Source organism: Harmonia axyridis, chromosome 5 (assembly GCF_914767665.1).
Source record: "Harmonia axyridis chromosome 5, icHarAxyr1.1, whole genome shotgun sequence".
NCBI lineage: Eukaryota > Metazoa > Arthropoda > Insecta > Coleoptera > Coccinellidae > Harmonia > Harmonia axyridis.
In genome coordinates this window covers 37,915,448-37,938,922 of record NC_059505.1, presented here as the reverse complement: position 1 = coordinate 37,938,922, position 23,475 = coordinate 37,915,448, and the positions used below count along the sequence as shown (strand labels likewise).

The window sequence follows — 23,475 nt, the reverse complement described above, 5'->3', positions numbered from 1 at the left end:
ACGGAGAAAGTCTGTTAGCAAACAAAATTCTAAATCATTCTGAAGCGACGTAATTTCAAACTAAACCCCCGTTGAGTCAGAATAACTCATGTGATACGCCAAAGATTGCTCTATGTACTTCATCCATATTAAAATTAGTGTATTTGCTAGTTCTTCCACATTTATAGAATTCGAGAAACGAACAGAAACCAATAAAAAATAGAACATTCTACCACTATTCACCTAATTCTAGCTATATTCGATAGAGAGCAGCAGTATACAAATTCCTGCTATAATAAATCCTTTTCCATCTTATTGGAGGAACCATAAAAAATCTTCATTCACTCATTTCGAAATCTAAATATAAATAATTCCTTGACCTTATAATGCTCTGCAATTTAGAACTAGCCAGTTGGCTAACCTGAATCTTTGATCGATTCTATGACAATTGTAAATTTTTAATTAAAAAAATTGGATTAGGTTATGTCACTTGCCGGAAAATTATTTGAAAGTAATAAACAATAACATCGGAAAAATATGACCTCATCAGATACAGAAATGGAGCAAGTGATTACAAAATTACAAACCATAATTTCGATGTAATACATGAATCATCTACGATTTAATATCGAACGCAGAATAACAAATTTCTTCGCAATGGATCTTGTCGTTAATGAACCACATTATCATATCCAGGACGATACCAAAGATCACAATTACATAATTGGCGTCATTCTCGCTATATGCTCGTCGTTATTCATTGGTAGCAGTTATATACTCAAAAAAATATCTCTCCTAAAACTTAGCAAATCGAACTCTTTGAGAGCTGGTGCTGGTGGCTTCGGCTACTTGAGAGATTGGATATGGTGGACAGGATTTCTTTTCAGTAAGTCTAATCACTGATTTATCTCATGTGTTGCTAATAATGCATGTTTTCAGTGGGCACTGGGGAATTTTTGAATTTGATTGCTTACGGTTTTGCACCTGCATCTTTGGTCACACCACTTGGAGCTTTGAGTGTTCTCATTTCAGCAATTTTGGCCTCCAGATATCTACAAGAATATTTGACATCTTCCGGAAAGGTACACATTACTATTCTATCAAAATGACTAATTTTATTTTTTCATTTACACATGTCATAAATCAGTACATGTTATGGCTACTAAAGTAAATGAAAAAATTAATTATGACTGATTTGTTTTGCAGTTGGGATGTGTACTATGCATACTTGGTTCGGTAATCATCATATTCAGTGCTCCAAAAGAAGTTGACCAAGAATCCATTCTATCGATGGAAAATCTTCAAAAAGGTCCAGTCCTTCTTTATTCGTTATTTGTGATATCCTTAAGCTTTTTTCTCATTTGTTTTATTGGTCCAAGGTATGGCAGCAAATACATTTTGGTTTATGTGATTTTATGTTCTCAAGTTGGTAGCTTTACAGTTATGGCTAGCAAAGTTTTTGCTCTATCGATAAAAGGGGAACTTCAAGGAGATTATGTAGGTTATCAATTGATACTCGGCAGCTTTTTAGTATTGGTTGTATGTGTATGTATACAAATAACATATTTAAATAAGGCTTTAGACATTTTTGGGACTACCGTTGTAACTCCCATTTACTATGTAACGTTTACTACTTTAGTGCTACTTTTCTCTGCTATTCTATTTGATGAGTGGAAAAAAATGAGTGTGTTTAATATTTTAGGCACTCTATTAGGTCTTTTAACTGCCTTTGTTGCCATATTTTTACTGCATAGGAAAAAAGACAAAAACAATTCAGAACTCCTTTGTAGAAATAACGACTCGTTTAGGTATACTTAAGAAGAACAATATCTAATTGAACTTTATAGCTGTGATAATTAATCTTGATAAGTGTAACTCATAATCATGTGAATAGTGGTACTGATCAAGTTCTTTAACATTAAAATGTTTCATTACGTAATTCGTAGATTCTGAATGATCTACACCATAAATATTTTTTTTGCAGTTAGCTGATGAATGTTTTTGATGTACAATATACTAGTCATGTAATAAATGGTAGGGTAATAGAATGAGATCGTTCATTTGTGTCATCCTTAATTTTGAATCAATGAAACCCATCCTTAATCTGATACCAAAATAAAAAAAATAAAAATTGAGGTGGCACCTTTTTATTATTTTTGGATTATTACAATTAACTGAAATTTCTTTTTGTTTTTGTTTCTTTTATATATCATTTATGTTTCTATCCAAGACTGAATGAATAGAAAATTTAGTTGGGTTTGTTCATATAATCAAACTATGCATTATATGAAATACAAATGGTTTTCTTAACTTGTAAAATTTTAAGGGAATTAGCAGAGGCAGTCTAGGTTTCTCGGTTGCTGACCTCATTCATTCTATAAATTCTAAAAAAAATGTTTGGTATTCAACCATTTTGAATAAGTTTGTTTTCGTTAGTGTCATCTGTGTGTGCAAATCTTCGGTATCAGCCTTAATTTCTGTAAAGCTCATTAATTATGAGTGATGCGTGTGATGATCATACGAATTTCAGCTTTTATGGATAGAGGGTGCGCGTGGAAAACGCTTATTTGATTCCATAGAAATTTAAATTATTTCTTCTTTACAGAAATTCATTATTTGGCGTTCTACTAATTCGATATCGATAAAATTTGGAATGGACATTTAGAAAGGGTTATATATGGTTCCATATTGATTTGTATGCTTTGCGTATGCGTAATTAATAATAAGGGGATAATATAGGCTTTTTTCTTTGAGGCTCATAAAATTCTCTCAATTGTGAGGCCGCTATTAGTGAAAGAACGTTCCGAGAGGGGTTTCAACTGTTCAAGATCGGTGATTTTGACGTCGAAGACCAGCATGGCGCTGGAACTCTGGAAGAGAGAAGGTTTTCGAAGATGCAGATTAGAGGCATTACTTGATGAAGACTCGTGTCAAACGCAACAAGAATTGGCAGGATCATTGGGAGTGACGCAACAAGCCATTTCAAAACGCCTGAAAGTCATGGGAATGATTCAGAAACAAGGAAATCAGGTGCCCTACGAGTTGAAGCTGAAGGAAGTTGAACGGCGTTTCTTTGCTTGTGAACAGTTGCTTGCAAGGCAAAGACGGAAGGAATTTTTGCATCGCAATGTGACTGGAGACGAAAAATGGGTTCATTACGATGGTCCCAAGCGCAGAATATCATGGAGATATCCCGGCCATGCTTCCACGTCGACAGCCAAACCAAATATTAACGGTTCCAAGGTCATGTTCAGTATTTGCTAGGACCAGCTTACTAGTCTATTATGAGTTGTTAAAACCAACTGAAACAAGCACAGGCAATCGTTATCGAACACAATTAATGCGTTTGAGTCGAGCATTGAAAGACAAACGGCCGCAATACAACAAGAGACATGATAAAGTGATTTTACAGCATGACAATGCTCGACCCCATGTTGCGAAAGTGGTCAGGACATACTTGGAAACGTTAAAATGGGAAATCCTAACACACCCCCCGTATTCTACAGACGTTGCTGCCTCGGAAAATCACTTGTTTCGATCAATGACACACGGCCTGGCTACCAGCACTTCCGGTCTTATGAAGAAGTAAAAAGTGAAGCGATTCGTGGATCGCTTCAAAAGATGACCAGTTTTTTCAACGCGGGATTCGTAAGCTGCCCGAAAGATGGGAAAAAGTAGAGGCCAGCGATTGTCAATACTTTGAATCATAAATGTATAACCAGTTTTTTACATTAAAGACTCGAATTTCGGAAAAAAACGGCGGAAGCAAAGTTGTACGCTTATGTACTGATTTTTTTTTAATACCAAAATTAAACCTTATATTGGAAAACAAGAAAACCTTTTATAACTCTTCATTCTCAATTATTTTGTTCAAAGTATATTCTCTGTTGGTTTTTATGCGTATTTGAGCTCCTCATCAACAATTTCAACTCTACATCCGATAAGTAAACCTTAATTTTTCCATATCCTTTAGAAATCGAATCGGGCCTGTCCGTAGGCCTGATAGCGGGTTTGTACAATCAGATTCGCAGTTTTCCTAATCTAATTCATTCCGCGACCTTGAATATTAAACGTTCTCAGCCGAAATTAAATCATTTGTTCGGGTAGTCGCCAGGTAGACGAATCCAAGCGTGAAATGTTGACGTTACTCGTTATTGTCGTGGGCAAAAGGCAAACCAATCCCGCAAGACGCTTTCCGACTATTTCAACTTTACCAATTGAAATAGTTTTCTTTAATAAATTGCAAATTCTGCAGTGGCGACATAATAAATCATTACTCGCTGCTAATCAAAACCAAGCTACACACAAATAGTCTTCTAATAATGGGTATGGCTCAAGGCATAATGATAATGCTTCTTCGCCCTTGGAAAAATTCAGTAATAAAGGGTGTTTTTTTTAGAGTTATAGAACTTTAAATTGCAATAAAACAACGATGGATTATTCGATTGACATGAATTTTATTTATCCGCAAGATAATCTTGTGGCATTACATTTTAAATATGATTTCTGTCATATGACCGCCACGGCTGGCTCGGATGTAGTCCAATCTGGACGTCCAATTTTCGATGACTTTTTCCAACATTTGTGGCCGTATATCGGCAATAACACGGCGAATGTTGTCTTCCAAATGGTCAAGGGTTTGTGGCTTATCCGCATAGACCAATGACTTTACATAGCCCCACAGAAAGTAGTCTAGCGGTGTTAAATCACAAGATCTTGGAGGCCAATTCACAGGTCCAAAACGTGAAATTAGGCCAAACATGTCTTTCAATAAAACGATTGCGGCACGAGCTGTGTGACATGTTGCGCCATCTTGTTGGAACCACAGCTCCTGGACATCATGGTTGTTCAATTCAGGAATGAAAAAGTTAGTAATCATGGCTCTATACCGATCACCATTGACTGTAACGTTCTGGACATCATCGTTTTTGAAGAAGTACGGACCAATGATTCCACCAGCCCATAAAGCGCACCAAATAGTCAGTTTTTCTAGATGTTACGGTGTTTCGACATACACTTGAGGATTAACTTCACTCCAAATGCGGCAGTTTTGTTTGTTGATGTAGCCATTCAACCAGAAGTGCGCTTCATCGCTAATGGATGTAGTGCGCGATACACACAGATGACACTAACGAAAACAAACAAAGTTATTCAAAATGGTTGAAGACCAAACATTTTTTCAGGCGTGAGTCTATTTATGATGAATTGCCAAACCAAACTGAGAATAAATCACTTGACAGCTGTTAAATCGGTCGCCATCTTGAACAGTAATGCCAACTTAAAGTTATATACCTCGAAAAAAAACACCCGTTATATTCAGAAGAACCGATTTTTTTATGATATCCCCTATAAAGGTTATGAAGCCAAATTTCATCAAAATCGGATCGCTAAGAACTCGAAATATTTCAAGTCCGGAAAATTTCACTTTTATGTACAAGGTGTACAACTTTGCTTCCGCCGTTTTGCAATAGATGGCTGTAGCGGTAAGTGGTAGTCGAGATAAATAGATCGTAGATGTCATACAATAAGCTTAGGTTTTTGTAAACATAACGTCATCGAAATATTAGTCGATTTGTGTATGCATCATGAAATTATTCTCGATTGAACATGTCAGCTTACGAGCCAAATTCTTGTCATTTGCGGCAGGTTTTAATTGTCTCCTTTAATATACAGAAATCTGCGACTGAGGCTCATCGAATGTTCTCAAATACCTATGGTGAGACCGCTATTAGTGAAAGAACGTACCAAGAGTGATTTCAACGCTTCAAGAACGGTGATTTTGACGTCGAAGACCAGCTAGAAGAGAAAAGGTTTTCGAAGATGCAGAATAGGAGGCATTACTTGAGCAAGACTCGTGTCAAACGCAACATTAATTGGCAGGCTGATTAGGAATGATGCAACAAACCATTTCAAAACGTCTGAAAGTCATGGGAATGATTCAGAAACAAGGAATTGGGTGCCGTACGAGTTGAAGCGGAGAGATGTTGAACGGCGTTTGTTTGTTTGTGAACAGCTGCTTGCAATGTAGAGACGAAAGGCATTTCTGCATTGTGACTGGAGACGAAAAATGAGTTCATTACGATAATCTCAAGCGCAGAAAATCATGGGGATATCCCGGCCAGGCTTCCACGTCGACGGCCAAACGAAATTCACGGTTTCGAGGTCATGTTCAGTATTTGGTGAGACCAACTTGGCGTAGTGTATTATGAGTTGTCAAAACCGACTGAAACAATCACTGGCGATCTTTATCGAAATCAATTAATGCGTTTATGCCGAGCATTGAAAGACAAACCGTCGCAATATAATGAGAGACATGATACAGTATTTTTTTCTTTGAGGATCATCGAATGCTCTCAAATACCTATGGTGAGGCCGCTTAAAAACGTGCTGAAAGTGGTTTCAACGCTTCAAGAACGGTGATTTTAACGTCGAAGACCAGCATGGCGCTGGACGAGAGAAGGTTTTCGAAGATGCAGAATTGGAGGCATTACTTCATCAAGACTCGTGTCAAACGTAACAAGAATTGGCTGGATCATTGGGAATGACGCAAGAAGCCATTTCAAAACGCCTGAAAGTTATGGGAATGATTCAGAAACAAGGAAATTGGGTGCCGTACGAGTTGAAGCCGAGAGATGTAGAACGGCGTTTGTTTGCTTGTGAACGGCTGCTTACAAGGCAAAGACGGAAGGGATTTCTGCATCGCATTGTGACTGGAGACAAAAGATGGGTTCATTGCGATCATCCCAAGCGCAGAAAATCATGGGGATGTCCCGGCCATGCTTCCACGTCGATGGCCAAACCGAATATTCACGGTTCCAAGGTCATGCTCAATATTTGGTGGGACCAACTCGACGTAATTTATTATGAGTTGTTAAAACCGACTGAAACAATAACAGGCGATCGTTATCAAACCCAAATAATGCGTTTGAGCCGAGCATTGAAAGACAAACGGCCGCAATACATCGAGAGACATGATAAAGTGATTTTACAACATGACAAAGCTGGACCCAATGTTGCGAAGTGGTCAAGACATGCTTGGAAACGTTGAAATGGGAAGTCCTACCCCACCCGCCGTATTTTCCAAACGTTGCTCCTTCGGACTATCACTTGTTTCGATCAATGGCACACGGCCTGGCTGACCAGCACTTCCGATCTTATGAAGGAGTACAAAATTGGATCGATTCGGGGATCGCTTCAAAATATAACCAGTTTTTTCAACGCGAGATTCGTACGCTGCCCGAAAGATGGGAGAAAGTAATGGACAATACTTTGCTCAAAGCACACCCTGTAATCTGGAAAAGTTGAAACTCGTATGAAATATTCTACGACCCAAAAATGATACCAATACCAAATTCCATCAAAATTTGATCAAAAGTCAAGACTGTTATTGCAAGGATTTGCGGACACACAGACAGACGGACACGAATCTTCAGTTGCTCAGCATGCTTTAAGATGCATTTTGCGAGCGAATTTTAAATCGGAGACAATTCTTCCTTCCCACAAGCAACCAATAAGATTCTGTACGAAATTGAAAAGCAAAAACATGGAATCTAAGACAGCCGCTACGGAAAACCCTAACAAGTGAACCACACGCGTCATCATATAAATAACAAGAATCGCACATCATCGGATCGGTCGACCAATCCTGCATGCCAAACCGCAACTACGTTAATAATTCAGCTGTCACAATGCCAAAAATCCACCACATTCGACGTGATCCACACTCTCGAACTCGTCCCTGGTGGCAAAATTGAAACAACGAAGCATCATCGCGCACCGCGCGACAATCCGATGACAAACAAACGATAGTCGTCTCGGCCCGTCTTTGATGCAGATTATTCTTAATCCGGCCGATGATGTAAAAAAGCAGTGTCAGAAATTCGCGCGTATTATGTGAAAACGGGCGACATGAACAAGTCGAAGGAGGCCAGGAGAAGCGTAAGTACCGCCTACTGTACCATAGACTAATAAACACATATTTATGGATGCCGTACTTTCTTCCACAGAGTTCGATCAAGGAGCAGTTCACGGAGAAAGAGCTCAAAGGTAGGTGGCACGCCTCTATGGGTCTATGACTTGCTTTTTCGACACGAAGAGTGAAGACGTTCTTGAGGCGATTAAAAAAAATATTGCTCGGTCACAACCTCGCGTAGATCGTCCCACGTGCTTATTTATAGATCTTGTTTACGCGAGTGAGCCTAAAAATAAAACTGTCGAATCGTACGTATTTTTTTTAACGTTCTCAAGCGTGTTAATTCATTACGAGACTGCAATAAATCTTGCTTGACGAGATCGCGAAGTGTTGTAAACCACAAGCGGTCTTTGAATTCCGTCAGGATGCTTCTCGAAGCTTCTTCAATCGTAGGAGGTGTTGATGTCGAATGGGTCATGTTTTCGGCAGTTTTCACCCGGTTTTCCCAGTTTATTATTAACCTATTATTACCCTATCGTGGGAAAAATTCTAATATGAAAACAAAAAACATACACTGTAAATGTTTATGATTTAATGTTTACATCGTATCAAAAAGTTAAATTGACGCATTTGCATCGTTTATTCAAGAAGGCTAAAATTCTTATGGAACCATTTATGTCCTAACCCGATCACCCATACCGAATTCAAACTGCTAGAAAGCGAAATATAGTCCTCGGGAATTTTACTTCTGCGCATGTGCATGGCGCACCGTGTATTCGTGGTGGCTTTAATTTCTATAGAAACATTTAAAACCCAATCTGGATATCCATGCTAAATTTCATGAGAATCGGACCAGCAGGACGCGAGTTATAGAAATTCTGGAAATCACACTTTTACGCGTATGCTCAACGTGCACCCTGTATATTATAAAGCTGAAACTCGTATGGAGGATTCTTTAACTCAAACTGGATATCTGTACCAAATTTCATTGAAATTGGATGAGAATTGTAGAAGTTAAGGCTGATACAGTGATTAGCGGGCACACAGACAAACAGACCTGAAACTAAATTTGTTCAGGATGCTCTGAAATTAATTTTTTATAGAAAAGCTGAAGTTCGTATGGGATAATCTATGGTCTGAATAGGATACCATCACCAAATTTCATGAAAATCAGATAATAATTGTAGGAGATAACACAGTTCCAAGAATTTGCGTATACACAGACAGACAGACGTAACTAAAGCTGTTCAGAATAATCAGAAATGAATTTTGCTGGAATTTGATCCTTCGAAAAGCCCGCTCAAAAAAAATTGTCGAAATTTGTTGTCCCTAAGTTTTCTCAACTGTTTTCTATACTTCTCCGTAGTTCGAGCGCCATCTGACCCATAAAGAAATATTGCAACCTTCAAATCTCATCATTTTTTCTTATAATTTGTCTGTATCGAGTTCAACCCCTGATTTCAGCCTACAAATATTTATCGATCGGCTTTGAAGTATCAATACGAACCAATTTTTCATTAATTCAGACAATAGTAATTTACGTAACAAGTCCAGAAAATAGGGTTTTTTTGGACGAATAGACAAAATTCCAGGACGAGCGTAAGCGAGTCCTGGAAGTCTGTGAGTCCAAAAAAACCATTTTCGGGCGTGTTGCGTACAATATTTTTTCGGCAACCATGTAAAATAATACTATCGCTGCTGCTTTCCATATTTTATTGCGATTGCGATAAAAAAACATGCAAATTTTTGACAACTAATTTCATATGAACTGTCAGCCGTTATCTCGGTTGCTATGGATTCTATGATTCTTTTCCGGCCTAGTCCGGGAAGTACGTACTTTCCGGACTAGGCCGGGAAATGCTACTTTCTCAGAAAAAAAGCGTCCGGGAAGTGAACACTTCCCGGACGGTTGCCGAAAAATTTGTTTTTTGAAAAACCAACTCGATGTTTATTGAACGCTTTGAAATATTTATTTGGTAAAATTTCACTGATTGGAATAATACTTTTCTGTGACCTCAGAAAATGACATATAAAGGCTTTCACACACATATAACGCATATAAAGTCTTCCACACATGTACATGTAAAGGATTCCACACATGTACGTGTAAAGGCTTCCACACATCATACTTTTCTGATTATTATGTACAAATTTCAGTAAATGCAAATACTGGCAAAATTTCAATCAAATTCACCTATGCCCCAAATTCAACAGTCAATGCATCAAAACTTGCGTGAAGAAACCACCAAACAACATTATATACTTCAAATTGATAATTACTCAAATTAGTTATTAATTTTGAAATAAACTCTTTTTTTCTAGATTTACGTACAGCGTTTGAGCTCTGCGATAGGAACAGAGATGGTGAAGTAACCAGAGGAGAGTTCAAAATAATGCTGAACAATTTAGGCATTGACCTGAAGGATGACGTTCTCAAGGAACTCATGAACAATGCTAGTCATGACGGTATATATTGCAAGCTGCTGAATCAGTAGTCATTTTCCTTGTATTTCGAATGATGAAATGTCAGTAAATCAAACGAAAACGAAGATTGAACAGTCGCTTTGGTGATTCAATAACTTTTAACATTACGGGAAATATTTCTGTTTCTACAATTTTCAAACAGGCACTTTCTGCAATTTAAATACATATATATGACTGGTTTTTCAGCATTTCAAAATGATATGAACCTAATTCAAATTTATTCTGAGGAGCTTAACATCTGTATTAATATGTAATATATATTATTCTATGATCATAAGGATTGAAAAGCAATTGGCGCGAATATCGTCCAATTTAAATTATGGATAATATACATCAACAAGAACTGTATTTCGTCATGCATTCCTCAAATAAACACTTTATCGCATTTATATCTTACTCCCAACGTTAAGGTTCAAAATCGACATAAAATTTCCATGATCATAGAGAATTCAATCTGATAAAGAATTTGCGTCATTCAAAAATCTAATAAAAAATGGTTGAACCATTAATTTCTCATTCAAATATTTCTCCACAGGTTCGGAGGTCATAGATGAGAACGACTTTCTTAATTGGGTCAAGCAAATACAAAACTTGAGACCCGTTCTGAAGGCAGACAGTTGCGAAGACTTGTTGGCAGCTTTCAAAGTTTTTGATCTCAACAAAGACGGTTATATAACGAAAGATGAACTTAAGACTGCAATGGAAACCATAGGCGAAGTAGCCACCGACGACCAAATAGATGACTTTATCGTTAAAGCCGACAGGGATAAAGATGGCAAAATAAATTACGAAGGTAAACCCAGCAAAAAATCGATGCAAAATACGCTGCTAATCGTTGAAATTTTCAGAGTTCGTCAAGATGTTGTCGTGAAGGTAGGAATCAAACCAAATGTGATAAATCCGTTAGAATTAACAATGTTATACGTACTCAAATAAAGAGATTATGATATCAGACGTAGTCATTTTATTGTTCAAGCTCGAAACCGCACTGCCCCTCATAGAGTTCGGTCGACAAGATACAAGCTTGTCTACACCTGAACACTTGTCCAAAACCATTATCCAAAGGAATTTAGTGACGTCCGAAGTTACCTTCGTACAAGAATCCGCGAAGGTTGCGCATGAATGCTGTAAATCAATTTTTTCTGGCCGATTCGCAGCGGACTGAAATCTGAATCGAATTGACCGCCGTTCTGTGGTTATCGCCGTCATAGAAAAAACTAATTAATTATTCCGCACCGATTTTCTGTGTTTCGGAAGAGGTTCTGATGAAATGGTAAACAAAAACAACCTTAAAACCAGATTAATTTGTGAATTAAACAAACCGTTGAATAAATAATCGATTTGAGGTTGGTTGTGTATGAAAATGATAGAGTGTTGCGTGCGCAATTTGATAAATTAATCGAAAGTGGTTAGTGCCTTCCGGTAAAAATCAATTGATATAGAAACAGGAAAATTCAAAGTTATATCTGTTGAACACCCAACACAGTTTCATGGCTAAAATGTACTCTAGTCAAACAACACAGAGTGAAGAAGATGTACCTAATTCAGAAACACTGCGAATAAGAATTTTCTAATTTTTAAAAAACCTTATAAACCAAAATCATGGATTCAAAGACAGTTCCAATTCTTCTAGTCACTGCCAATGTTGGCTCTATTTTTGAGGCTGTGAGTAACATCATTCTTCCCTAATCATTACTAATTTAACCATGTACCTAAATTCTTATGAATCTACATTTCTCTTTCAGCCAAATGATATGTTAAAAATTTGGTGTGAAGAATTCATTTCTACCATTAGGAAATTAGATTGTAAATTTATTGGTTTACATTGCCAAGAAGTTGGAGGAAAGAATTATGAACATAGTATGAGACATGTTGAACATTTCGTAAAAATTCTCATGTCTAGTAATGAATTAAGGCTATTCGATAAAGTGAGAGTCTTCTTAGATGAGGATTACAGCTCTGTCGAACATTTTACTGTAAGTTTTCATTCTTTTCCATTTATGAAATTCAATTCAAGGTAAATTCATGAAAAATAAAACAAGTTTATATTCCTTTCGAGTTTCTATTGAATAAGAATGTTAAGCTCATTTGCAAACTTGAGTATTTAAACAGGATTACCATTATCACATTAAGCTAAGTATTTGATGTTTTCTTCAAGATAAGAAAATGTTTTCTTTCAATCCATCCTTCAGAAATTTTACATTAATATATAATTATCATTATAATTGCAAAATATGAAGTCAACATATCAATTTTATTATAGTGTGAATTAATTTGAAGCCATAAATATATTAGGTGTTGACTAAACTAATCATAATGACCTTCATTATTTCCTCCTCTATGTAATCAATTAATTTTAGGTGGAAAGTATAACGAAAAAGGAAATGTAACAGGAAAAACATTTGTTGATTAATATTTACATAATTGCAAGGAAATACCTCAAAATAAAAAATATTGTTCTTGTGGTTTACACTTTTCACCACAAATGTTAATTATCGATTGTTGATTGGCTTGATAACAATAAATTAATAAAATTGTTTCAAGAATTTATTTGACAATTCAAAATATTCATTTTCGAAAAAATTTGTTACAGGCGTTAGGAAATCTATATTTTATTCATAATTCCATTGAAGACATTTCCATTTGGGACTTCAAAAATAACTCATTCTTGCCAGTAAGGGGTAAAGAAATTCACTCTGGAAATATAGAGTCAGTAACTACCAAAGACAAAGCCAAATTCCCTCAGGATTTCTTTCCAGAGGTATGCAACAACTGTTCCTATTATGGATAAACGAAAATAATGGCATTTTTGTAGTGTAAATGGTCAAGAAAAGGCTACTTGCGTACACGATGGTCTTTAAATGGGACAGTGTTCGATATGGTCAACATTCATTTGTTTCATGACGCTTCGAATATTGTAGCAATGGAAACGTCACCTTCAATTTACTCCAAAGATCGTAAAAGAGCACTGGAACACACTCTGAAAAGGTTTAACGATGGTAAAATACCGTATTTTTTATTTGGTGACTTCAATTTTCGAACAGATACTAATTCAGTTGTTAAGGTACTATTAAACGATAAACTTTGACGATCTTTTCAGATCCATGATATTCAAAAAACCAAAAAGATATTCGTAATACTCAATTAATTTTGTCATTCTTTTGTTCTGAAAAGATCGCCTTAAATTGAGTGTCACCTACCTCCAACAGATCTGAACAGATTTTTTGTTTGTTTAGAAAATAACGGAAGGCCTTCAAACTAACAGGGTACAGAACAATAACAGTAACGATCACACCAAATATCAATATACAAACGAGGATGATAAGCTCATATTGATCATTGGAAAAAAGGAATTTAGTCATTCTGATCTCAGTAGTTGCAAGCCTAGTTGTGTAGATTTAAATCCTAAATGGGTAAGTTTTGATTGTCAACGTTGCCAACTATTTAACTGTCAATTGGCAGCCAATCAAGTTGCTTCATAACAAAATTCTATGGCCAATACAAGACTGTGAAATATAGGTTATGATTATTTCAGCTGAAACCTTACGATATGGAAGTGGAGCAGTTTAAAAATTACATAAGCGAATATTCGATAGACTTTCCTCCATCGTATCCTTTTGAAGAAGATATAGAGAAACCTTCTACTTATATGCCAACTCGATGTCCGTCTTGGTGTGATCGAGTCCTACTTAGTCATACAGCCAAAGAACTGATAAGTGAGGACCATCCTGTAGGGTATAAATTAATGGGTATGGATATTTGTATGGGGGACCATAAGGTAAGGCTTATTATTAGATATTTTCAATCCAAGTTGATGGTCAATTTTAAATAATTCAATTCTAGCCATTCTAGAGTAATAGGCTATTTAACAAGTACTCCCAAATTACTTAGCAGCGTTGATGAATATTTTTAATAAAGATTATTTTAATTCATTATGTTCTCAATTTAGCAATCAGTTCGAGGTTAGACTTCATTGTTGTTGTAAATGACCTGTCTATAGAGAAAATAAATCAGTTGGGGCTTCCAAAATAACTAGAATCTTATTGTAGAAAAATTTAAAGCGAAATAATAAACGCATAGGAAAGAAAAAGCAAATAACACAATTTTCACCACAAATGACATCATTGTAAGTTCGCCCAATAGAGTTCGTTTCTCATAATGTGATACCAACTTGAATTTTTTTTTTTTTGTATATTCGGGCACATACTTTTTTTATCAAATTACCAATGAGGATATCAATAAATAGTACAATATAATTTATAGTTTTATCTATATTCCTACAATTTTATCTATATTTGTACTGTTTCATTTCTTTTGTGGGTTCTGCAATATTTTGATTTTTTTCTAAATTTCACTACATTTCGCATGTATATATCAATCGTAAACTGCTAATAAGTCAATTCATTATAAAAAAATTGTTTGATACTGTTAAGCGGCCTATTGAATAATGTTGTTGAGGGTTTTTATCAACTCTTACATAACCTGACCTAACCTAAAAAAATTAATGAATAGTAAAATTTTAACCATTGTTCGGTATTCTTTGAAAGCATATTAACCAATTAATGAGAGTTCAGATCGAAGCCGAATAATGTTTCAATTCTGATGTTTACAGAGTGTTTGTATTTTTGCAGCCTGTGTATCTAAGTGCCATATTGAAGGGTAATGCAGGTACAGTTTTGTGTTGTGACCATGTGCATTACGAATGTTTGCCTGGCCCATGTCAGTGTTGCCGTTCTATAGCTTCTGTAAAAATTAACATAACAGATATGAGTGATCATATGTCGTACGAGAGCTATTTCAAAGAAGTAGATTCAAAGCTTTTGCATGAGCCACCAATTACCAAAGACATGTTGATGCATGAACCCTACACACCGGAAAGCACCGAATCACATTCCCCTATGCCCGATAAAGTAGTGAACGAAAAGATTACCACCGTACCCCCTAATTTACTCAAGAGTAAGCTGGAGTATATTTTAGAATCCGAATTGAAGACAGAACTCAAAGTATTAGAGCGTTCAAAGTCTGATATCGATCAGAAAGCTATACCGGTGGGGGATTATTTGGGTGATAAGTGTAAATCCGTACCTATGTCGCTTGTAGCGGAGGTGAGCCCTACGTTACAGAGGTGCCAACCCGAAGATAGGTTGAATTGTTCGCCTCAGGAACAATCGCTTGATAAAGAAGAAATCGATGATAATCAGAATAGGAAGAAAGATCGAATGCACGTTTCAAGTTGGAATATTAGAAAGAAATGCTGTACCATATCGTAGTATTGGAAATATTCGAAATTTGAGCTGAACCTATGAAATAGACGAGAAATGAATGGTATTCGCCTACCTCATTACCCAAAATTTTGATGACAATAGTTTTTTTTTACATAAAAAATGAAATAGATGAATATTTTCGGTAAAAGGTGCATGAGACATTTCTGACTAATTCTTCGTACGAAGAATTTATGGAACCGAAATCAAGTAATTGATTTTCCATGAAATAATAAGAAACATCTGAATATGAGAGAGAGAAATGAAAATAGTAAGTAAAAAAAGAAAATACATACTGAAGATTCTATGAAATCATTGAAGATGCTAAGGAGCCAAATAACATTAAAAGATGAACTAAACATTTTAAATATAAATGAATATATAGACTATAATTATTTTTTTGGTTTTTAACTCATAAGTATAAAATACGGCTTTTTCATATTAACTTGGTCTGAATATTACAAATATTCAAAATCACTGAACAGATCAAACAAAATTGGAAATAAATATTTTCCATATCAAATTTCCTATGAATCAATCCAATGAAATAAACTCATAAATTAAACGAGCTCATCCACTTAAGGTGTCATAAATTATTGAAGCGCTAATTTTCTGAGGTCATTCCAAATAAATCAACAAATGGACAGTCATTTCCAAAGTAATTTTTTTGCAATAAAACGAAAATAGTCCAAGACCAACAGAACTAAGCATTATAAATATAAATTATTCCAGTTTGAATACATGTTTCACTGTCATTTTTCTTTAATGAGTATTTAAATTACACTAAATATATTTCGTCATCATTATAAACTGTTGGAATTTATCTGATTGACTTGAGCCATGAACTGGCTATGAAGGAAATGTAAATTTTCGTCCTATAAGAACTAAAAAATCTCTGAGACCAGATGCAATCACCAAAAATTTATCACGTATTCAACTTTTTTTTTCAATAGATAAAATGTTGTTTTGATAAAAAAAATGTTTTAACAAAAATTTACAATGCATGATATATACTTGGCGATTCCATTGGATCTTAGAGGTGTTTTTGTTCTTATTTTGTGACTAGTTAGATTCTCTGCATGATTTCAAAACTCATTGTTTGGTAATACTGAATAGAGGTAACTCTTCTGACTTAGTTGTCTTTACAATTCCTTAACAAGTTTTCTATGTAGGAAAACTATTTTTTTTATTATTTTATCGCAGAGAAATATCATAAAGATTTTCAAGCTGAACTATACAAGCATGAAGTTTGTTCCATTTTTCATTCATTTTCAATTTGTTATTGGTTGTTATGTATGTCATTGCATTTAGCTCTAGTTTTTTGTGTGCTTCATTTAATAGTTAGCTATGTGTTTCATTCCAATTCATACATTATGAAAATATATAATTGAAGTTTCTCGGAACATCTTGAGTTATCATGTAGAAAATAGTGAATTTAGATTTTTTAGTGGGGCCCAATTTGATTAAATAATCAAATTAATCGAAAAGTTTTTTCGGTCACAAAATCTCTAATTAAATTTTTGTTCGTTACTGATCTTTGTTAATCTTATTGGGTTCAAATGTCGTACCTGTTATCAGCTGCCAGAGTAGTTAAACAGTTTTATATAAATGTCGTTTTGACTTTGTATGTCCTTCAGGAGGAGACTAAGAAGAAAATCATCGTACAGAGTTTAGGATAATAACGAACGATGTTATTAACAAATTTCGCGAGTAAACTTATATTTTTTGATGTATGAATAGCTTTAAATTGTTAAGTCTGATGTGATTGGAAGCATATCATTTGAACAGCAGTTAAAGAAAATAATCTGAGAGGATGCTGAAGAAAACTGTCCGTTATTTTCTTGATCTGCCTCCAAACGTATTAGTGATTGTTTTTCCTAATCTAGTATCTTGCTGTTTTATATAGGTGAAGTAGTGTTCACAAATAACGTCATTAACGATGTTAAGATCAATCTTCAGGAAGCTAGTTCACACACAGTAACAAGATACATTTACATTCAAAATATTGAACATCCCATTAAAGTATTCAGGGAGACGGCAGTTTAAAGGATATCGAATATTGTGAAGCTGTAAGTTTCGATTGTGTTTTATGGAGTGATATTGATGCGAATATTTTTGTTACTTTTACTTTGTTTTTGTACCAAAATTGTTCCTTTAAAAATGTCCTTTTTATTGTTATTAACTTCCTCTACTCTCCAACTTAAGGTGAACACTGCCTTCAATAATAAAAAAAAAAACATGACAAAAATAATATTCTATGGAAAACATACAGTAGATCATTTGACTTGGCAGTTTCTAGAATTGTCCCGATCTTTTTATTTTTCAAAAAGTTTTTAGTTGGTGCGAAATACTTTAAACATTATCTGTTGATAGACTTAGAAATTGTTGATGACTTAATGTGTAGTTGCTGGGAATTATAAATTACATATATCTGATTGTTCCATTACAGTGTTGTCTAATCTATGTGCTTATACTGTTGACTTTTGATGTAAGAAATATTATGTATTATGGTTGTATAAAAGCTGGTTCCCAAATGATATTCTTCATTGCAATCGTTTCAGTTTTAGAGTTTTATAGAAAGGGAACCGGTTATAGTCTCATTTTTGAAAATTACAATTCAAAACATAAAAATACTACCGTACCCAAATATCTTGTGGCTGTGTCAAATGTTGTCCATATTTTTATCCAAGATTTCCAATACAAACCGTTTTTCCAAGTTGGAAAATGAAAGAAGTTGATAGGTTTTCGTTTGAATTTTAATCGATGTTAATTGGTAATATATTCTATACTTAAGTAGGTTTATGATAAATGTATACTCAGTTCTTTGTACTTATGCATAATATACAAGATGTACAAAATGATAATAAATGTACTAGTCATCTACAATTTTTTCATCTTGTTACTGTTCCCCGCAAAGAATATGAACTTGAAGGCTGAAGTAAATACACTCTTGTCAACTAGTTTTTTAGTTTGAGATTAAAAAACCAAACCTACTAATTAAATTAAAATAAAACCTTGTGAATTTGAAATATGAACCTTAGTATGTAAGTTAATACCTTGTAAAAAAGAAGGTTCGTCCAGAAAAAAATACTCCTTTGAAAAATGTTGACTTGTTGACAATGTCGATAAAGCACCAAGTATCCCCAAAACGTCTGAGAAATTAATAAAATACGTAATCAATAATGATAGTTTTTGTTGGTTTTTCGCAAAAAAGAAAAACTTCCAACACTGTGGGCAATTTCAAAATACAAAAGAACGTATGTGCTCTATCCTCAGAGTCGTAAACATAGATAGCAGCATATGTCATTTTCAGTAAGCAAATTTTGTCCCAAACATGAACTATCAAATTTGACATGAAGCGCGCGCAAATGAAAACATATCAGTGATACGATATTTCACTCAATTCGCGAGTTTCTCCACAAAGAACGCACTTCTTATGTCCCATAGTGAATCAACGTTTCATATTAACTCAAAATATATTGAAATAAATACCCAAATATATCAGAAATTCAGAAAACAAACTTCAAGCGCGCCAAACGACGTGAAACAAACGATGACACTAGGAGAGCAAAAGTTGCCAAACCTTGGATTTCAGCAGGTACATACAGAAAATAATAAATATTCTGCTTATTATAAATTTGACAATTAGGAAAAATATCGAATTCCAAATATTCAAATTTGCATATACAATTGGGAATCACTCAAATAAATATATTTCATTCAATATAATAAATATTCATAACGAAATAGTAAAATTGTTGATTTGAAAATATATCACAATCTGACAACTAAATCTAACCATGTTGGGGACATGTAAAAATTGTGTATACTCCCTCTATCTATGTTTATTACTCTATGACTTGATCGAATTGCAAAGTTGTAAGAACTAAAATCATTTAACTTGAGCAAGATTTGAAACTACATTGGTTTGCTCTTTAATTGCTTCAAGGTTGGAATACTTGCCGTTGAATTTGGTTCTGAAGGTCTGATCTTTTAAGTAAGATTTGAAATATCCAAATAAAACCTCAATACAATGAACGTTCGAAGGTTGAGAAAAATCACAAGTTTATTTACATATAAATATAATCACAAAATATAAAAATCATATTTTATATTTACCAGTTCTTGTACATCAATCAACCTTAACCTAAACCTTTGTGATGAAGGTGAAAACCAATTGACACTTAATAAAAATGCTTTCTACTTTTCTCCTGTTGTTTCTGATAAAACATTATACCTATCACAACAACTACCACTAAGAGGATTCCAACTAGGAGCATTACCAGGAATAGCTTGATTCCTGACCAACTGGAAGATTTCTGATCTTCTACATGTTCTCTAGCTGGTTCGAAATGGGTAGCCGACGGTAATACTTGGCTACGATCCTCACTTGGACTTGGCTGAAAATTATTTTTCAAAATAATAATAATAATGTTTATTCAAAATAAACAAATAAATTCATTCAATTTCAAAAAACCTAACTGAAACAAAAGGAAATTGTTATACTCACATCACTAGGCAGATCCAACTCGAACAACCTAACTGATATGACATCGTGGTTATCGGAAAGGTCTCCAGTTGTTGCAGACAATCCCAAATGATAACCAGTAGGCAAAATAACACCATCAACTTTCAAGCACTCTTTCCAAGCTGCTCTATTCTCAATATCAGTTGACACTGAAATGTAAAGATATATTTCAAATCAACCTATTTCAATTTTCAAAATATTTACCTGTCAATACATCCTTTTCATATCTGATTGAAACATGAGTATCATGATCAACATTTCTGAATTTGGCCTCACATCCTGCCAATTGGGTGTGTGTACCATCCCTGTCATGATCGTAATGGAGACTACCATTGTTTACCATCGCGGAAATATAAGGATGTTGATGCTGAAAATCGATCTTCAATAGATGTTAATTTCTGGGTTTTCTACTCACATTATGAGGTCCATTATGATTACTGTAAGTATCTAAAATGACTGCTAGTCCTTGGAAGAAATCTTTGTTGCCAAAAACTGGACCTCCTTGTAAAATATCTTTGGCATACCATATAGCCAATCCATCTCCAAATAAGTTTTTCCCCTTTCCATGGACTTTAAATTGGACTTGCAAATCCCAGTTTCTTACCGTAACTGGCTGAAAAAGTTAATCCTTGAATTTTAATATGAAGACTAGCATAATGAGATGCAGTACAAAGTTCAAAGTAAAGCAATTCTAATTTATAGAGAATAAGTTAACAATAAATTGACATAATCTTCAAATATTTGAGGTACAATTCAAAACATGCAGTAGAACCCATAAGTTTTTTCTTAAAATTTTAGCTATATATTATTTGCTATAAAAAAATTCCAATATTATGGGAAAATCCTCAATAAACTTTTTAGTTTAATTAAAAAATAATAACGTACCACTATATTCCAAATAGCTCCTGTTTTACTCTGGAGATCAGGAGTTAATCTAATATAATTGGGAGTAACCATTGTACTTCCCATGAACTGCCAAAAAGGTATATCAATTCCTGATCCTTAAAAAACAAGAAAAATAAGTCATTCATAACAAAAACGAATGCATTTAAAATACTAACCATAATAGGGCTTTATTAGAGAATGTTCTCTTTTCATAAAGTCTTTTGTATTCCATTCTGATTTTACGTAACTTATATTGAGTATCGCTAGTAATAAATAGAAAAAGCTTCGTTTGGTGTTCATCTTAACAAACTAATCGTACGTTTCTTGTTAGTTATAAATTATTCCTAATACAGAAATACCTAATGATAATTATCATTGTCCAAAAATTTGTGGAGAATAACTCACGAACACAGATAACAAGATAATTTAAGGTTATCTCAAGTGCGTCATTTTATTTAATTATCTATGATTACTTATGCGGTTCGAATCTTTTAGGATATCCGATGTTTTTGAACTTCGTGAGAAAACTGGAGCAATGAGACGATGAATTTTTTTATGACTATCTAGTTTCCGAGATTCAAAACTTATTCATGACTTTTTGTCATATGCTTCGCCGTAGGATGATTTATTTGTCACATTGATTAGTAGTGTTTCACTAAATTTTTGTATTACGATGTGATATTAGTGCACCAAATAGAATAGTTTTATTTTTTATGTAATAATCAATATGGTCGATTCAGTTGACCACTGGGCAACTGTATGTGTCTGTAATCTATGCGGAAATATACCTGAGAACGCACCACTGTTCCATTGTCCGTATCAACATCAATATTGTAACAGTTGCTTTCTAGAACTTAAACAAAAACACCGAGGTAAGTATGATTTTTGTAGGTAGCTGAATGATTTCCTCGAAAAAATGGGACCAAATTTTAGAATTACTAGGAAATAGACGATCTTGAATAACCCGAAAATTCTTCAGCATCTCATTCTAACTACAAATGTTCTTTTAATTCTATTTCCTCGAATGTAGGGTATATATTGATCAACTAAAGAAAAAGGTAATTCAAATATTATCGTGTTTTTAACTCTACCCCGGTTCATTAGAATTTTCATTATTTTTTTTATTCACTTTCAAGAGGGTACCTCCTTTCATTATTTAAATACATGGTTCATTTTAAATTTCATATATATGTATAGGATCAATAGTATTTGTGTGAAATAACTCTTGTTTTCATTACATTGCAGCACTTAGAAAAAACGCTACAAACTATTCCAGCATTCTGGGATGGTTTGAAGATTATAAAAAAAATATTTCTTCTTTGTGGTATCTAAATCTCACAATTCTAGGTTTGGAAGAGAACAAATGCTTCTGTGAACTTTGCGGAACACCTATGACCTTCAAAGAAACAAGAATAAGTCCTGAATTCCTTAAAAAATTAAGATCAAACCCAGGAATCGGAAGACCGTATCGGTACGAATCTAATCCCTTGTTAAAGACCATAAAAAACGCAAGCAAAGAAAGTGAGACTAATCTACGGTCCACAGCACCACCAACGGTAGAAAACTTATTTGGCCTTCCCACAACGGATCTCAACAAACTTTTCGAAAAGAGAAATCAAGGAGATATCGTGGTTGAAGAAAAATTGTCCAAAACGCGATCCAATATATTTGGGAATTGCAGAACTTCAGTTTCAAGCAGATCGAATTACCGTTATCTGAATTTGTCTCAGTTTTCGTCTCATAAACCTGTAGTTTGTCCACATCATCCATGCAATAGAATGATTGCAGTGTCTTCCTTCGCCAATCACTTTCGTTACGAACATCCAGAACTGAAGAAGTACGCTACTGAAAGACATAAAGACACTTTGTTGCCTTTCGACATATCCTTGAGTGAATGCGGAAAAAGTCTATGTCTGGCCATCATCACCATTTACGAGAACAACAAGATTGACTTGCTCAGGTCTAGGAGCACTCACAGTGTCATAAAAACGTGTAGAAAGTTCTGCCAGAAAGTGCCTATTGACTCTTTTTGGGTCATGCTGAGCGGTTCCAAGTCCAGGAGAAAATCACACTCTTACATCTTGATTTGGTTGTTCTCCAACAGTACCGACAAATATCATAGTACCATTGAATTATCCTCGAAAAACGACAACGTGAGTTTTTCCTGTTTTAGTGACGTCAATGGTATTCCAGAAAACCTGAACGTTGACGAAGTAGCGAAGAAATTCAATTGTCTTTATGTTGGTTATGGTTCGGCAGCTGGTTTATTAAGAGAAGGTAGTGATTTGAATCTTAGAATTGCAGTACATTAATATTTCTGTAATAAATGATTCTGAAATTACTTCCATGAATTTATTGACTTCATTTCATCATCTCTGAATGGAAGATGAAACCACAGATCACTAATATAAGTTTACATCTATGCC

The 23,475-nt window shown here is 34.6% G+C and overlaps 5 protein-coding genes across 7 annotated transcripts; 4 read left to right on the top strand and 1 right to left on the bottom strand.

The window, feature by feature from the left end:
* The first annotated feature begins 453 nt into the window (after positions 1-453).
* On the top strand, positions 454-2,048 carry LOC123680619 (magnesium transporter NIPA2). Its single transcript, XM_045618604.1, has 3 exons — positions 454-865; positions 919-1,061; positions 1,186-2,048. The coding sequence occupies exons 1-3, from the start codon at positions 586-588 to the stop codon at positions 1,795-1,797; spliced, it is 1,035 nt and encodes a 344-aa protein (XP_045474560.1). The 5' UTR covers positions 454-585; the 3' UTR covers positions 1,798-2,048.
* Positions 2,049-7,686: 5,638 nt separating this feature from the next.
* Positions 7,687-11,329, top strand: LOC123679949 (calcium-binding protein E63-1). The gene is made up of 5 exons (XM_045617537.1): positions 7,687-7,917; positions 7,986-8,025; positions 10,214-10,357; positions 10,911-11,168; positions 11,224-11,329. Exons 1-5 carry the CDS (start codon positions 7,888-7,890, stop codon positions 11,244-11,246), a joined length of 495 nt encoding a protein of 164 aa, XP_045473493.1. The 5' UTR covers positions 7,687-7,887; the 3' UTR covers positions 11,247-11,329.
* A 38-nt stretch (positions 11,330-11,367) lies between these two features.
* Positions 11,368-18,522, top strand: LOC123679948 (inositol polyphosphate-5-phosphatase A). 3 transcript variants are annotated; one of them, XR_006747457.1, is made up of 8 exons: positions 11,389-12,040; positions 12,121-12,351; positions 12,969-13,136; positions 13,191-13,439; positions 13,612-13,788; positions 13,911-14,153; positions 15,007-15,907; positions 17,543-17,769. XR_006747457.1 is itself a non-coding variant. In XM_045617536.1 (8 exons), the coding sequence occupies exons 1-8, from the start codon at positions 11,978-11,980 to the stop codon at positions 17,680-17,682; spliced, it is 1,308 nt and encodes a 435-aa protein (XP_045473492.1). In that variant the 5' UTR covers positions 11,389-11,977; the 3' UTR covers positions 17,683-18,522. The 3 variants fall into 3 exon arrangements, 2 of the variants coding, with proteins under 2 accessions (XP_045473491.1, XP_045473492.1); XM_045617536.1 differs by having other exon boundaries at positions 15,007-15,043; positions 17,543-18,522; XM_045617535.1 differs by having other exon boundaries at positions 11,368-12,040; positions 15,007-18,522.
* Positions 18,523-19,684: 1,162 nt separating this feature from the next.
* LOC123680506 (vesicular integral-membrane protein VIP36) lies at positions 19,685-21,475 on the bottom strand. The gene is made up of 6 exons (XM_045618442.1): positions 21,226-21,475; positions 21,050-21,165; positions 20,580-20,777; positions 20,369-20,531; positions 20,147-20,313; positions 19,685-20,036 (listed from the first exon to the last, which is right to left on the bottom strand). Exons 1-6 carry the CDS (start codon positions 21,347-21,349, stop codon positions 19,821-19,823), a joined length of 984 nt encoding a protein of 327 aa, XP_045474398.1. The 5' UTR covers positions 21,350-21,475; the 3' UTR covers positions 19,685-19,820.
* A 164-nt stretch (positions 21,476-21,639) lies between these two features.
* LOC123680504 lies at positions 21,640-23,390 on the top strand. The gene is made up of 2 exons (XM_045618440.1): positions 21,640-21,921; positions 22,397-23,390. The coding sequence occupies exons 1-2, from the start codon at positions 21,777-21,779 to the stop codon at positions 23,359-23,361; spliced, it is 1,110 nt and encodes a 369-aa protein (XP_045474396.1). The 5' UTR covers positions 21,640-21,776; the 3' UTR covers positions 23,362-23,390.
* The last annotated feature ends 85 nt before the right edge of the window (positions 23,391-23,475 follow it).

Bases quoted from the DNA above. Each gene is read 5' to 3' on its own strand.
- LOC123680619 (XM_045618604.1), top strand. From the start codon at position 586: ATGAATCATCTACGATTTAATATCGAACGCAGAATAACAAATTTCTTC. The intron at 866-918 runs GTAAGTCTAATC...GCATGTTTTCAG, and splicing joins GTGGACAGGATTTCTTTTCA to TGGGCACTGGGGAATTTTTG. The intron at 1,062-1,185 runs GTACACATTACT...TTTGTTTTGCAG, and splicing joins ATTTGACATCTTCCGGAAAG to TTGGGATGTGTACTATGCAT.
- LOC123679949 (XM_045617537.1), top strand. From the start codon at position 7,888: ATGAACAAGTCGAAGGAGGCCAGGAGAAGC. The intron at 10,358-10,910 runs GTATATATTGCA...ATTTCTCCACAG, and splicing joins GAACAATGCTAGTCATGACG to GTTCGGAGGTCATAGATGAG. The intron at 11,169-11,223 runs GTAAACCCAGCA...TGAAATTTTCAG, and splicing joins TGGCAAAATAAATTACGAAG to AGTTCGTCAAGATGTTGTCG.
- LOC123679948 (XM_045617535.1), top strand. From the start codon at position 11,978: ATGGATTCAAAGACAGTTCCAATTCTTCTAGTCACTGCCAATGTTGGC. The intron at 13,137-13,190 runs GTATGCAACAAC...GCATTTTTGTAG, and splicing joins CTCAGGATTTCTTTCCAGAG to TGTAAATGGTCAAGAAAAGG. The intron at 13,440-13,611 runs GTACTATTAAAC...TTGTTTGTTTAG, and splicing joins ATACTAATTCAGTTGTTAAG to AAAATAACGGAAGGCCTTCA.
- LOC123680506 (XM_045618442.1), bottom strand. From the start codon at position 21,349: ATGAACACCAAACGAAGCTTTTTCTATTTATTACTAGCGATACTCAAT. The intron at 21,166-21,225 runs GTTAGTATTTTA...TTGTTTTTTAAG, and splicing joins TCTAATAAAGCCCTATTATG to GATCAGGAATTGATATACCT. The intron at 20,037-20,146 runs GTGAGTATAACA...AATAATTTTCAG, and splicing joins AGTTGGATCTGCCTAGTGAT to CCAAGTCCAAGTGAGGATCG.
- LOC123680504 (XM_045618440.1), top strand. From the start codon at position 21,777: ATGGTCGATTCAGTTGACCACTGGGCAACTGTATGTGTCTGTAATCTA. The intron at 21,922-22,396 runs GTAAGTATGATT...TCACAATTCTAG, and splicing joins ACTTAAACAAAAACACCGAG to GTTTGGAAGAGAACAAATGC.